The following is a 16,013-nucleotide window of genomic DNA, read 5'->3' on the forward strand; positions in this document are numbered from 1 at the left end:
CGTATCATACACCACCCGTTGGCAGCCTCGTGTACAGGTTCCCCTACGATACCTCCACCAATAAACTCGAATACGGCGAGTAACGATCACTTGACACACTGCGGACACATGATTCGGCCCCGCGCACGACGCGAGCCGGCGGCCTCTCCGCGAGCCTGCCACCGGCCCCGGAACACGGCTCACCGGACACTCTCGCGACCCACCAGCGAGGAGGATGCGACCGTTGATTCTCGTATCGCGTTGCGGCGGTCGCGGTGGTAGCGCGGCGCTCTCCCTGGTCACGTTCGGCGTCGTCGTCGTCGGCGGCGCGGTCCTCGCCGGATGTTCACGGTTACGCGGGGGAGACAGGTGTTCCCGTGGCTTCCTCTCGCGAGCCGCTGCAGCTGGACGGACCCGGAGAGTGGCGCAGCCTTTAGCTCGGCCATGAATGACGCGCCGTACCTCGAGCCACTTCGCGGAGGCGGGGCCTGCTCGCGCCCACGTGACACCTACCGCCTCCGTACCTCGCCCCCCGCGCACCCCGCTCTCCGCGACGCTGCCCAGCCCTCTCCTCTCCCTCCTCGCGCTCACCGGCCCCGCTCTCCACGCCAGCTGCCACCTCTACCACCACCGCCACCACCACCACCACCACCATCACCACCACCGAAGTCGATACCGTGTCCTCCGCCGCCGGTTAAGCTTGCACCCGGATACCGTCCTCGATTCCGACTAGATGCTACCACGAACGTGGGATCATCATCCCAATGGCTGGTCGAATAGCTCGGAGAAAAGGGAAGGAGGACCTGTCTTCTTGGGGGACTCTCCGTTTGTTGGCACACGATTTTTAGTAGGGTTGCGAGGGCGATGGAATTTTGGTAGCGAATTTTTTTTCGTTTGTGGATTCGAGTGGGGATGCGTTGGGGATGTATTTGTTTGTATAAGGACGGAGGGAAATGAAAGGAATTTAAAGTTTGGATTACAAAATTGCATAATGTTTTATATAATATAAGAAAGGATAAGTATACAGGTTGACAAAAAGTTTCTCCGATAAACGAGGTGAAACTTCGCCCTTTCACTCGCCGCGTATAGCGTTTTATCGCATTCCAACGGTAATGATCTATCAGTGGATACTATTCCGCTCCATTATTGTATTCATTATCGAATTATCCTCGTCTTATTGTCCGTATGAAGCGCTCGTTCTTCGTTATTATTACTTTTAGACACGAGACTCTCTTCCTCTTATTTTTTTTCTTATTTTCCGTGGCAGAAAATGTGATGAAAAGAAACAAATCTGTCGCCTGCATTTTCATCGATAAAAAAATTTCTTCGGAACTGATTATCCTCCTCAATTTATCTTCTATTAAATGTTTCATATAATTCATTACTCGAAATGCAACGTATATTAAAAATCAGCTCCTTTTATTCCCGATGCTACTTGAAATCAGACGAAGAGATGCATCGCGAGAAGGGGGAGGGTGAGGTAAAATCCGCGAGGTACCGCCTCCGATTACGAGGCGCGGAACGAGGAGGCACGTCGACACCCTCGCGAATCGACCGAACCGTAGACGCAAGCCCGTTCTGACGTAACACTTGTTGAGCCGATTCACCCCCGCGGCCATCCCTCGATGGACATTTCGCAAACGACCGAGGGATGTGCCGTGGAATTTCTGTTATCAACTACGGACGAGCTCTGGCCTTTATCATCTTCGTTTCTCGTATCAAGGATTGAATATTCCGATCGATCAGAGAGTTGATCGAGCAAGGACTTCGAGGATGAGAAATTTCCTATTTTCTTGAAAGGAAAGGAATTACTCGGGTTTTTTATTAGCTCGGCGGTTTAACACGTGCAATTCACAACAGGGTGAAATAAATATTGTAGCGTTTGGACGCGTAGGGGAATAATGTATAAAATATGTGAGGCAAGGCACGTCCTCATAATTCTATCCTGCTACCCCAAAGTGTCAGAAATATATCGTTTCTTCGACAGTCTTGACAATTCGTTTGATCCTTAACAGGATCGTGAGTGGAATCGAGTTATCTCTTCGAGAATTATTCAAACTTTATATATACCCGTGCTTTTATCGTAACTATATTTCGCCTATCGACCAATTTATTTAATCGTTAAAATAACAAACACGCCCTTTCTTTACCCGTTTTTCCTTAATTTCTAATTTCGCGAAAATTTTCATCGTTCTCGAACGTTCTCATCCCCTTTTTTTTCTTTCAGCCGGCAGCTTTTCATTTTCACGATCCGCGCTCGAATTATTACTTCTAATCAGAGATTCAGGTACGCGAATGGAAAATAAAAGCAGGGGAGGGTTGGATCGGCCGACGGTCCGCGTGAGGGGCCCTCGGGTTGTAACCAGGCTGCTACAATAAAAAATTTAATCAAAATGCCCTCTTGGTAATTTACAGCTCGGCCAGCCTCTCAACCCTTTTGGGCGGCGAGAGGAGGAAGGAAAGGCGAGAAGGGGACGACGGGGAGAAAAAGAAGCCCGTAAGAGTCATAGAGGAACGCGACACAGGCCATTTCCTCGCTCGAGGGCTCGTCGTCCCCCGTAAAAAATAATACTTCTTGTCTCCGCTCATTTGCCTCCTGTTAAACCCGCGCCGCTCTCACCTTGACACCCGCTGCCAACTCGTAAATTACGAATTAGAGACGTCAACTGTAAACTTAGCTGTAAACGCTCCGCATCTAGGGGGTGAGTACGTTTTTCAAATACGAACGTTTTAGAAGTTTAACCCTTTCGAGGCGGATACCGCTCCCTTTAATTAAAACGTTTCACTTCTAACGATAACTTAAGAAAGTCCTTTTCAAGTTTCCTAATTTTTCTCTCCAATAAGAACGTGTTAAGGTAAAAAGTAGAATAAAATAGAAATACCAGGAGAGCAATATTCTGTTAGATTTTTGCAACAGATCACGAGAACTTGAGAACACTTGTTATTGTTCCAAATTTTAGCCTCTCTTCGATAGAGTTCTCCGATAAGAACGTGTTAAGGGAAAAAGCAGAATAATATAGAAATACCAGAGCAATATTCTGTTAGATTTTTGCAACAGTGATCACGAGAACTTGAAAACACTTGTTATCGTCCCAAATTTTAGTCTCCCTTCGATAGAGTTCACAGATTATCGGTTAAAGAATCTATCGAATCGATAATCCGACACGTTCCTCTTCCGAATCGATATTCCGCGAGGAATCGTATTTGACTCGTAGAAACGGTTTAATGCCGTAATCCCGTTCCGAAATTGCAAACGGCGTTACTCGTCGCCATGATTAAAGGGCATATCTATGCACGTCCGATTAAAGACCGCCGCGGTCGCAGCAATAATTTATTTACAGCTACGACTTACGATATCCTGGAACCATTAAAGGTAGATTCCCGGAGAAAAGTTTGGGCCGTGGTTGCCTACCTGGTGGGTACAGGTGTGAGTCGTAATAACATAGCGGCCGCGCCCTTTAACCTCTAATATCCCTACCTTGGTACCGACTTCACTAACGCCGCCAACAATCGGCCCCGGGTACACCGCAATCATCCTCTACCTCTGTATCAATCGCCAGCGGATCATTATTGCGGATACACTTAGCATTGCGCTTTCTCCACCGTTACTTTTACCACTGCGCACACGTGCATCGCCCGTTTCGAAATATTCTATCGCGATTCCGCCGATTCTTTTAACGGAAGAGAGTCTTTTTTCGAATTTTCTCCCCCCTCCCTTTTTTTCTCTTTCTTTTTTCAAGATAGATTTAAAGATTTAAAGGATTTTCTTTCGTTCGATTTTTTAATGCTATTGAAAAGTTTTGAATTTTAGGGGATTGATGAAATATTATATAAAAATGAGCGAAATTCTTTGAATTTTTTATTTCTTCTTGCGTATTGAAGAAACTTTGAAATTTTAAAAAAGTTGAAAATATCATATAAGATGGAAGAAGAATTTTGCGGGAAATGTTGGAAATATTATTGAATCCTTTGAATTTTTGTTGCTTTCACGAATTGGAGAGAGATTGAAAAGTATAGGGCGTTGAAATAGGATTGGAATATATGGTCGAGTGAATATACGATATCGTCCAAAACTGTAATTTATTTCTCCATGGTGCCAAAATACACTAGAATACTCCGTAATCGTAGAAAATATTGATATTGTTCGGATATAAGTATTATAACATGTTATAAACGCAACATGACGCGTGTGAATAATGATATTGAATGACGTGAAATTTTCGTATGAATGGGGTGTACATTTGAAATGAGGGGGCGTGTATGGTTTGAATGGCAAAATCGCACAAATCTGAGCAAATAAAATTAACGATACGTATATCTAGCAAAAAAAAAAAGGAATAAGAAACAATAATACCATTTAAAAAAACACGTTTGTTCGATAAAATTTCAAAATTGAAATTAAAATTCGATATAGATATTATCGAAATTTTATTCGTGTAATTTTAAAAATCAAAAACATATTATATTACTGAAGAATAAAATAAAAAGAAAAAAAAAATACTGTTGTTTTAACGAACGTGTTTTCTTATGGCTAAATAATAAATCGATTCGGCGCTGTAATCGACAAAATTTACAGAAATTAATCTTCAGAAAATCGATAATTTTATCCTTTCTTTTTTTGAAAAAAAAAAAGAATATTAAAAAGTGGAATAAAATATTGATCGAATGATTATGGCCATGCACTTTATGCCTAACATTACGGCGCCAAATTTAAATTAACATAAGGAATTACGCGGTATTTGAATTACGCGCGTTCGAGAAATTCAAAATAAAATCTTACAAAATTAATCAATACAAAAGTTCAATCCTCCATGAACTAAATCGTTGTTTGTGACATAATATTGTAAAAGATCGATAAAATATTCATTTTAAAAAGAAATGTAAAAGAATACTTAATATTGGACAGAAAATAAAAATCATACTGATTTATAATACTAATATAAATATATATATATTATATATATTTATAAAAAAAAAATACGGTTCATGGAGGTTTAATGTGTTTGTATTTTTTAAGACGCAATACAAACAGGCATCGTACTCTCGAAAGTATTCGATAACTTTGCCGCAAAATAGCCCGCTGTTTCTCTTTTTTTTTTTTTTTCAAATTTTCCATCATCATGATTAAAATATAATCCAATAAGAAGAAAAATTTTCCTAAAAAAAAAAATAAAATATATCGTCCATTTTCGAATAAAAAATTTCGAGTACGATAAAAAACAGAATAATAAAAAACAGAAACTGCGGACCGCTGTAATTATCATAATACAATTTGCAGATGAATCGTGAATTCGATTCTGCAATTAAATGTAATTAATTTTTTTTTTTTTTTAAATTTTTATCCCCAATATATAGCAATATTTTCACGTATTGCCCTATATTCATAATTTTAAAAGTAAAACCGCATGCAACGTATAATCTAAGTAGCCGCTACAGCAACGCAAAGGTGAATACATTTCGCGACAAATCAAGCTGTACAAAGCACGACACGATCATTTTTGTTCATATCTTTTTTTTTTCTTTTTTTTTTTCTCCTTTTTTTCCCTTTTTGTGAACTGGTGTAGTGATAATGCGAATGAAATGGAGGAGAAGGAGAATTCTTCTCGTATTACGTATTTATTATATATATATATATAAGTAATATTTTGATTTCTCAGGTACTTTATACACATTATCATAGATAAAATAGGCAGATGTGAGGCAGGCCTCGTGTTCGTCGAGTCCAGTTTTTCTTTTTTTTCTTTTTTTTTTCATTCTTCGACGAAATAATCTCGACGTTGAATGTAAAACGTAAATTCGACGAACAAGGACTTGAAATCGTGGAACGTCTCACGATGTAATATTAAAAAAAAAAGAGAGATATTCAATTTTTTTTTTAAATAGTACAATATGAGACGGATCCTGTAATAAAGTGCGTGATAATGCACTAGCACTATGATCGCGAAAGCAGATCGATTTTCATCTTATTTATTGCTATAATTTCTTTTCTTTTTTTTTTTTTTTTTAATTATTTCTATAAAATTGTGTTTCAAATTTGAAAATCGATATTCCGAAATAATTCTCATTGAAAAGTGTCCTCTGGATCGAAGTATTTAAAATATGAATTTTCCTATAAATTTAAAATGAACCATCCAAAGCAATTAATTCTCAAGAATTGTGACGAATTACATTTCTCGACCGACGAAAATTGTTCTGTTGTCGCCTCTTAAACTTTTCTCTTCGACATAAAACTACCCCTCGGGGTGTCGTTATCTCGCAGATCTCAATGAAAAGTTTCACCCGATTCCACGGGGGGGAAATCTGTTTAATAAAAAATCAGGTATGCAAAGAATACAATCTGCTCTTGTTAAGCTCTATCTCTGAGTGTGTATATATGCGTTTGTATGTGTGTGAGTGTTTGTGTGTATGTATACGTGTGTGTTTGAATGGATAATTGCCATTGTCTTTGTGTACACGTGCGTCGTCACCATTTGTCGTTATGGACACGTAAGTACAGCGTTTCGAATCCTGTGGATCGTATATAGGACATTCCTCTGGAAGAACTATAACTTGATCCACTGCAAATCTTCCTCTCTCCTCTCCTTCCTCTCGTTTCCTTCTTATTAAAATATCTTTTTTTTTATATATATTGAGTCCCTTATGGTACATTCCTCGAAACATTGGAAAAATTGTACCTCGATCCCCATCCTTTCATCCCCTTCTTTCATCTTTTCCTTTATTTTTCCTTTATTCTTTCTATTTCTATTCCTTCTCTTTCTATTTCTATTCCTTCTCTTTCTATTTCTTTCCTTCTTACCAATTGTAAGATATCTCTTTGCATCTCGTGGATCTTCTCTTATGGTACATCCCTTGAAACATTGGAAGAATTATACCTCGATCCACTTCGACTCCATCGTCTTCCTTTTCTCCCTTTCCTCTCTTATTAAAATACACACCCCTTTATCTTATAACGTAGCATGCTTACGAATTCTACTTCGAATTCTAATCCCCACGCTCCTATATCCTCATCACTTCCGCTCAAACTCGAACGCGGAGGACATTTGAGAACGCCTCGCCAGTTCTTGTTAGCCGCGTGATGGAAAAAAAAAAAAAAAATCTAAATCCGCGAGAGATTTGCAAACTTGTTCCTTGAAAAGGAACAATCTCCTTTCTATCTGCGTCTTGTATCTTCTCCCTCGCTTCGCTAGATTCTCTACACGAAAAAATCATCTTGACAAAACTGCCACTAACCCGTCAACACACTCGTTTATAAACGCGTGCACGTTTATGTGGTAAGCGTCGACTGCAGAATTTTTCCTCTCTGAAAATTTACGAATTCTATTCTATTCTGAATTCTATCCTCTAGTTCATTATGTTTCTTTCTTTTTTTTTTTTTTTTTTTTTAAAAGTCGTCGCTCCGACTTTTCCAACCAGCAACGCGTTTTTTCCTTTTAAGATTAAAAAAATTTATACACAGGATTGATTATAATTAATTGATTATTATATTTGATTTTTTATTGCATCGCCTGTTGGAAAATCGAACAAACGACCGCCACGATCCACATCGAAGCACAAGATTAATTCGTATTTTATATATAATTCTAACCAAGCTGAAATTGAGACTGTCTATAGCCTACGATCCCTTCCCCCTTTACAAAATATCTCACAAAATATAATTTCGTTTTTCTCCATGAAACTCAATAATCATCATATATACATGTATATATTTTTTTTTTTCAATTTTATAGAAAAAAAGTATCGCTCGATTTTAAAGTGCGATATCCTTTTCATTTTTATACACGCGCTATTTACATTGAAAATTGCGTTTTTTTTTTCTTTTTTTATTCGATTATAATCTACGAGTTTTAATCATTGAATGAAATGTAAAAACTGTGCTTTTGGAAAAAAAAAACTGCGTAGAAAAGATAAAAATGCAGAAAATATTCTCTTTGAGCTCGAAATATATTCAGTCGGTGAAAAAAACGGATCGTTGCAATTGTTCGTTAATTGTAAATTGTGTACAAAATTGTAAAAAATTGCCGTCTAAATTTCTATCGCGTGAAAAATTCTTGTGAAATATTTCCCCCGTTATTATCAAATAATAATTATCCCTAATACGATGTATAAAAATAAAATTCGAATTCTTTTTTTTTCTTTCCTTTTCTTTTCTCCCTAAAATTATCTTTTTCGCTATCTATTACTCCCCGTCACGCACAAGTTTTCGGATCGAAACCGAAATTGAAGATTGCGCGACGAAAACTGTAATCTTACTACCACCTCTTATCGAAGATCAATTCGCTTGGAAAACCATCGAGATAATCACAGCTTTTAATATTCTGCAATGTATCAATGATAATAATATAAAAACCTTGGGTACAAATTTTTATACAACCCGATGTTTCATTTTCAATCGCACAGAATTGATTGAACGTGGATCGAGTTTTAATATCCTACGTTACACTACGTTGAAAATCGAAAAGTGCACATTCTTTGATCATCGTCGTTTATTTGCATTTATTCCCTTCCATACTATCGATTAAAATGAAACATCGCGCAAAGAAACGCCACTAAAACGTCTTTCTAATTTTAGTACCATTAGTAACGATCTATTCATCGCACAAGTAAAAAAAAAAAAAAAAAAAAATCCTTTAAGCGACAATTAAAAGCATATATTAATATAAAACCCCACCTATTTCCTGTTTCCCCTTAATCATACTCTGTTATCATTTCGTTAGAATCGAGTAAATCACTTTATTAAATCCAATATGCTCTCAATTGAAGAAGCAACATCATTCCTAAAATCCCATTTGCCATTGTATTTATATTTATCAGTACGTTCTTTCTTAAAGTCATCCTCCATCTTGAGGATTATTCATCTTCGTTATATATCACACGTATATTTTCACACGTTTTCATTTTTCATCATCATTGTCTCTCACGATTCCATTCTTCTTTCCATTTATCTATGAGCATGCATCATTTTTGCTCCAGATTTCAACTGCACGATCGCATCATCAAGCGAATCGTGTTATTTAAGGGCTTATTTTTATTTCTTTTCAACCCTTTCAACGTATTTTTCTTCGTCCACGATCAGTGGATAAGGTTTGTTTGTTTTTTTTTTTTTAAATCAAACTCATCTGCCATGAGATTCGATTATTATTCGATACCCTCGTGAATTTTCGTGGGTGTGTCGATCGATGATCGATCGATGAAAATTTGCGGATAGAACCGCCAAGTTGTATGGAACTTCGAAGAAGATATAATATATCTCGTTCTTCGATATATATATATATGGGATGTTGTTTGTAGAAGCAAGATAATTTAATATTTCACGTCAGTCACCATCTGGTAACTGCTCGTATCGCTGAAATTATCACAGGATCCGATTAGTTTCATCAGAATTCCTGTTTATAACAGCTCAGATCTCTTTTTGTCGATTCAATTTCTTCGAGTAGAATCGAAGACACTTTAGGCCTTCTATTTCTTTTTTTTTTTTTTTTTTATATATATTAGAACGATCAAAAAGAGAATCCGAAGATAATAACACGTTTAGAAGAAAATTCGTTTGCTATAATTCTGAGTAAATTCGAATATCAACTTATTCTATTATTATTATTATTAGTAGTAGTAGTAGTATTATTACTGATACTCTGTTTCATTGATAAACAGATTTGAAATCTTTAAAGAGAAATTCTCTTTCCTCTTCTTTACCTTCGTTTCTCTATATTATGCAAGTATTAATTATTAATTATGATTCGCTTTCGAGAATTTTAGCAAAGGAAGTTTCTCCACGGTAGCATTCGATCGTCAGTCAAATGCTACCATAACTGCTCTCCTCTTGAAAGCAGTCATCCTCTATATATAAAAACAAACTAAAAAGAAAAAAAAAAAAAAACAAAAATTGTTGAAAACAATAAAACGATGATATTACTGTCATTTAACATGCATGACAGTCATCCTATGGAAGCGTTCGTACAAGAGAACGTTGCTTCCTCTTCGTTTTTTTCAATCCTACAACGCTATAAAATATCTTCTCTCTCGATCGACATTAAATTACAAACAATAATATGTATACGTGTATATATATAATTTGCAACATATATATATATATATAAATAAATATTTATACTATATAACAAAAAGCGCCACCGACTCACTGGTCAGTTTTTTTTTAAAAAAAACCTCGTACTCGATTATGCGAGTTTAAAAAATTCATTTCGTTCGTCGTCATCAATAATTGACTGTGTTGCAAATTCTGTGAAAATAAGAAGATAAAGTTTTTCCTTTTATAAATATCTGTCAACCTTATCTCTCTGAATCGTTCATATTTATACATATATATATCTCGTTTATATTTATATTTATCTCGATTTTCTTCGTTTTTCTTTCTTCTAGAATTTGCAAATTATGCTAAGAGGCTTTTCAATTCGTGTTTACATTCGACGGTTCGAAGATTGTCTGCGTGGCTCTTTAACTCTCATTCATTCTCGATTTCGCACTTGGCTTAAGAGCAGGTATACGAAACTATATACTTACCTCTCATACACGATCCCTAAACGATTTTTAAATATTTTATCTTGCTAAAAATTCGTATAAAAAAAAGAATTCTTCCTTATTCATCGTTATTTTTTTCCTTTTTCCTTTTTTAACCTAACGCTCATTGTCATTACCTCAGTCACTGATTACATACGTTTATTCTACTTACTTTTTTTTTTTTTTTTTTTCTTCAATTTATATCACAATTTCAAACGAGCGCAGATTTTTCCCGCAATTGAGCGCAATTCGTTGCATCTCTGAAAGAAACTTGAAACATTGTTTTGTATACGGACGAAATTATAGTTTCTTAAGTTTGAGCTTCCGTATTATTAATTGACTCGAAAATTGAACACTCGAAACAATTATGGCAGTACAAAAGGATATATGCAGTATTATAAAATGAAGGAAAAGCGCAGTGAGATCGAGAATCGAGTGTGCCAACGATTCTTTTTATTTGAAAAAACAAGTCTATCTAAGTTTCATCTTTAAAAAAAAAAGAAAAAAGTATGAACACAAATATTAAAAATATATTCGAGATATCTAACAAATATATCTCGCATCTTCATCCCTTCTTTTTACCAATCGATCCCCAATGAATTCTCGCGATTCTAGATCAATTCTCCCAAGCTCGTTGACAGAGCTTACTCGATTGCTCGAATGTACCGCGAATTTTCCAAAAATTATGCGCTCTCTCTCTCTTTCTCAAATACGACGCACTCTATGACGACCCATGTCGACTCGAAAACGCGATGACCGAAACGTAATTGGGGGGAGCAAGTTGTGCTCGGTGACTGAGGAGGTTTCTACGATGATCGGAACGATGTATTCCGTGGAGATCCCATGGAGCGCGGGCGCCGCGTCAAAGGCTAATCCAAGAAACGATCGGGCGTCGCGGCGTTCAGACAGGTGGTGGCCCCCTTACGTAGCGCAGTTGAGGGGTGAGCGAGAGGTTCAAAGTGTTGGTCGCCTCGCAGCAATGGGGCTCGAGGAGGCTGGCCGCGTAGAAGAGGGCGACCAGGGCCAGTTGGAAGGGCAGCGCAGCTCTCAGAATACGCGAGATCCAACTGTGGGAAAGGCCCGGATCGTGGTCTGGGTCCCCGCCGTCCGTGGCGCCACTTTTCGCCGCGATCGCAGCGACACGCTCCGTACCCTCCTTCGACATCACCGCGACACTGGCCTTCTTGCGCTTGCTGCACACAAGGAAGATCGAGTTTTTTTTTTCTTTTTTTTTTTATATATCTTTGCATCGACGAATGTTACACATTTTGATTTTCGTTGGGAGAAGGAAAGATGGCTTCGAGGATTTGATAATAGTTGATCGTTGGATGGATTATAATGATTGGAGTTTTTGGATGAAATTGTTTGTGGGCAATTGAAAAGTTTGGAAATGAAAGAGTTTGAAAAGAGAGTTTTCCTCGGAGGTTATTTCATCGTTATGAAAATGGTTACACATGCGGGGAATTGGGAAATAGAGTTGGTTGTACGATAGTCGGATTAGTTTCCGTATTCCGAGATTAAATTAATTTTAAAGCAGGAAGTAAGGAGGAAGTTCGGATAGCTACGAGACTTCAAGATGTCCCTGTAATCAAGCAAATTAATTTACAGCGTCCCACGAGGGAAAGTGAGAACAGGACAGAACAAGTAAAATATAAGTTCTCGGGTAAATCAAATCGGATATACATCTCTGTAAAACTTTTGTCGTTTAGTGACTTTCGATGTAACTTTCCTCACATTTTGTAACAACGATGCAATATAATTTTTCACTTTAATAAATCGAAAAATTAAAAGAATCTTGGTTCTTTTTTTCGAAGCTTGATTTTCGAAGCGAATAAAACGGTATCGACGTTTAAAGTAAAAGGAATGGAAAATAATGGAAGCAAAGACGTTTCTAGAATCGAAACAGAGGGGGGGGAAAGGACGGAAAAATACGGGTCGACTGGAGAAAGGGATCTTTTACAACTTTTTTTATGATGCAATATGCCCGACATTCTATGCTCACGAAAACTAAACCTATTACCTTTGCCACTGTGCAGTGATTAAATGCGACTATAAAAAAGCGTTCTTCAAACAAAGTTAAATAAGGTGGCCGATGATGGGAATTCGGAGTAATTGCGATTGAAACGGGTCACGAAACGAATTAGGGGAAGAAAGTTAAAAGGAGAAGTTTCGTTTTTAACTTTCTCTCTCTCTTTCCGATTTTTATTTTCTCATCCCTTATCCACGAAAATCGAATTTGAAAAATTCCAATTATTAAAAAAAAAAAAATTAGATATTTTATAAATTTGAAAGAAAAATTTGGATTTAATATGTATATTGAGCCAAATTTAGTAACATCCATTCAAATATTTTAGCAAAATGTTCTTCAACGAGGTTTCGAGAGGGCAGAGAAGAAGCGTTCATTCACATCTAACTTCTTATATTCAAATGAGTGGACGCAGTTATGGGAGTAGAACTATGAACGAGCAAGTTCTTGTCCCCGCGTCTAAATAGACGCCTTCATTCTTTGCCGCTCATTTTGACGTTATGCAAATGAAATGTGCGCCGAGAAAATCGTTCTTTATTCCCTCGAAAGTCTTGAAACGTCTGAATAAATTAAAAAAAAAGAAAAAAAAAAGAAAAGAAAAAGAACACATCTCCGTACGTTTACCCCGTTAAAGTACTTTCTCGTTTCGAAATACATCGAAATTCACAATTCACGCATCATCGTATATAAAAATCTAAATTTATTCAAAAATTCTAACTCTCTTTCTCTTTTTACTTCTACTAAATATCGATATCATAACCAAGATCACCTCAGATCTCGAAACACCTCTAAACGACTATCCACACGAATTAAAAAAAAAAAAAAAAAGAAAAAAAAAAAGAAAAAGGGTACTCACTCGACGAAATGATGAACCTGGTTGCTGCTCGTCCTCTTGGCAGCTCTCGCCTCGACACTGGCCGCCGTGCGCACGATCAATTCTCTGCACTGCTTCTGAAGATCCCTTAGTTCCGTTTCCGCGTCCTCGACACGTTTCAGGAGCTCGACCAGGGCCTCGCTTCCGGGCGCCAGCTGACTCTCCAAGCTGCGCGTCAATCGGCGAAGGGCGGCCAATCTTCTCTCCCGCTCGCTCAACTCTTGCTCGCTTCCGCTGTCGGAGATCCCGCTGTCGGACAGCGAGCCACCTTCGGTCAGACTGATCGGCGACGAGTCGCCGAATTTCCCCGACACGCCGCTGCCCACTTCCTCCGTGCTCGAGTCTTTCAACACCACCGTCCCGTTCTGAAAACAAAAAGGCGGCGTCCGCCTTTCATTTCGCTTCTCCTCTCTAGTGCTCTATTTCTCTTTCGAGGATGCTGCTTTTGTTGCCAGGATTATGTAATTACGTTATATCACACTCGAGAAATAAACGTGCGTGTAAAAGTAGGATGAAGATAGGGGAAAATTTTGTTCAAGGTAGCGAATTATGCGAATAATTTGTTTTATTAAGTGAAATGATCGAGGTTGATGATGAAGAACAATAATTAATCGTACTGATTTAAAATAAAATTACAATTTTTTCAGAAATTGATTGAAAACATACTCGTTCGTTTATTAACCAATTTAATCTAAAATTTTTGGTTAATTCGAATTAAAATTGGAACGGGATCGAAGGAGTAGCACAAATTATCTTTCGTTCCGCGATCGATCGGAGAGAAAATCACGAAAGGATGTGCTTAAACCGTGCCACTGATTAGATCACGGGACGCTGATAGGTATAAATATACCCTCAGAGAATACGATATCGAATATTGCATAATCCAGTGTTGGTTATTGCCGGCGGGCAACCGGAAGGCATATAAGACGATTATATACGAAGGAAGAAGGGGCAGAGATCGAAGGGGGTGAGCGAAAGAAAGGAAGCAGACTGAGAGAGACGCATATCGTCACTGTTTCTCTCTGAAATTTTAAGATGAAAATCAATGTGTATATATATATTTGATACGAATGTTCGATAAAAATTTTCGATACTTTCGTCAATGGGAGAGATATATGTATTTGGGTCGAGGTGAACGATTTATTAGAGTTGTTACATATCACGTGTTTTTGACTTGGAATCGATAAATCCTAGAAGAGACGTGGGTTACTTAAATGTTCTTAACTTTGTGATTCCTCTTAACTTTGGAACCGACTTTGACTTCTTCGACAGAAGAAAAAATAAAAACGATATTTTCTTTCTTTACAGTAAAAAATTTCTTACAAACCCGACGTTCTTTGCAACGCTATTGACAACCCCTATCAATCTCGACACGTATCTTACAAACGAATCCAACGAAGAAAGAACAGACAACGAAAGAAAGAAATAAAAGTATTATTCCCACGACACGAAACATTGATATCGAACGGAGTCAATGGTAATAACGTTCAAAAAAAAAAAGAAAAAGAAAGAAAGAAGAAGAAGAAGAAGAAGAGAGAAAAATAGGGTGCGGAGGATTGCGAAACAAGGATGAAGACACGAGAGCAAGAAGGGGAGAGGAGAGGAAGGGGTGGAAGAGGCGAGGAGCAGAGGGGGTGGGTGAAAGAGAGGGTTGGTTTAGGCTGTTGCAGCGACGAGGGAACGGGGAGGGAGGGAGGGAGGGAGGCTCCGGTAATGAAAAGCGCGATCCGCATACCAAGTAGCAACCTTCAACCTAACCTATATATAAGTCGGTATACTCTTGTATAACGGATAGTAGGTACGAAGTGAGTCTCGAAGTCGGAATCCACGTTGCCCGAAGGACCAATCACGTAGAAGAAAACTGCGAGAATTCCTTATTTCCGGTCTAGTAGGGCGGCCCGGTAACAGGGCCATATCACCCTCATCTCCCTCCCTCTCTCTCTCTCTCTCTTTCTCTGATTCTGGCACGACTAACCTTGGAATATATCGCGTGTCATCGTGGCGGATGGAGGGTTAGGTCGAACGTTTCTTTTTTTTTTTTTTTTTTTTTTTTTTTTTGGAAGTGGGAGGTGGTACGGATGGAAACGGTTCGATTTCGTTTCCAGACATCGATGGAGTTTGCTTCGAGTAGGTGACGGGCATTCGAGTCCTTCTCGGGGATACTTGATGACCTCTGCCTCTGCTGCAATCTTTTCTCGAATCGTGTTGCGAATCGTGATCGTATGCAGAGTTTTTATCTTGTGATATCTCTGTTTTATTTAAATTAGAATTATTAAGTAATAAGATTTGTTGGAAGAGAATATCAGAGAATATTCTTAATAGTAAAAAAAAAAATTGTGTAAAAGTGAAAGCATCGATAAATAATTTCGTACGTTATTTCGAGGATCAAATTTACGATAAATATCGTGAAACGTTCAAACGATTAATTATTTTTGCGTTTTCTCGTGAACGAGGTTAGGTTCGATATTTCATTTTGATATATAGCACAGAATGTATAAACTGGCATCACAGCTGTGTATCGAGCTGTCCGTCGAGCTTACGAATTGTTTCTATTCGATCTTATAATTAGACCCATCTAATTCGATCACGGCTTATAATTAGGACTTGGCGACGGGGAATGAA

At 38.0% G+C, this 16,013-nt stretch overlaps 1 protein-coding gene across 1 annotated transcript in view; it reads right to left on the minus strand.

Moving 5' to 3' along the window:
- The window catches only part of LOC726709, a 231,047-nt gene that overhangs the window by 118,407 nt on the left and 96,627 nt on the right, over nt 1-16,013 (minus strand). The window contains 1 exon segment of the mRNA XM_026444488.1: nt 13,374-13,756. Within this exon segment, the coding sequence (XP_026300273.1) occupies nt 13,374-13,756 (383 nt within the window).

This window comes from Apis mellifera, linkage group LG12 (genome assembly GCF_003254395.2).
Source record: "Apis mellifera strain DH4 linkage group LG12, Amel_HAv3.1, whole genome shotgun sequence".
Lineage (NCBI taxonomy): Eukaryota > Metazoa > Arthropoda > Insecta > Hymenoptera > Apidae > Apis > Apis mellifera.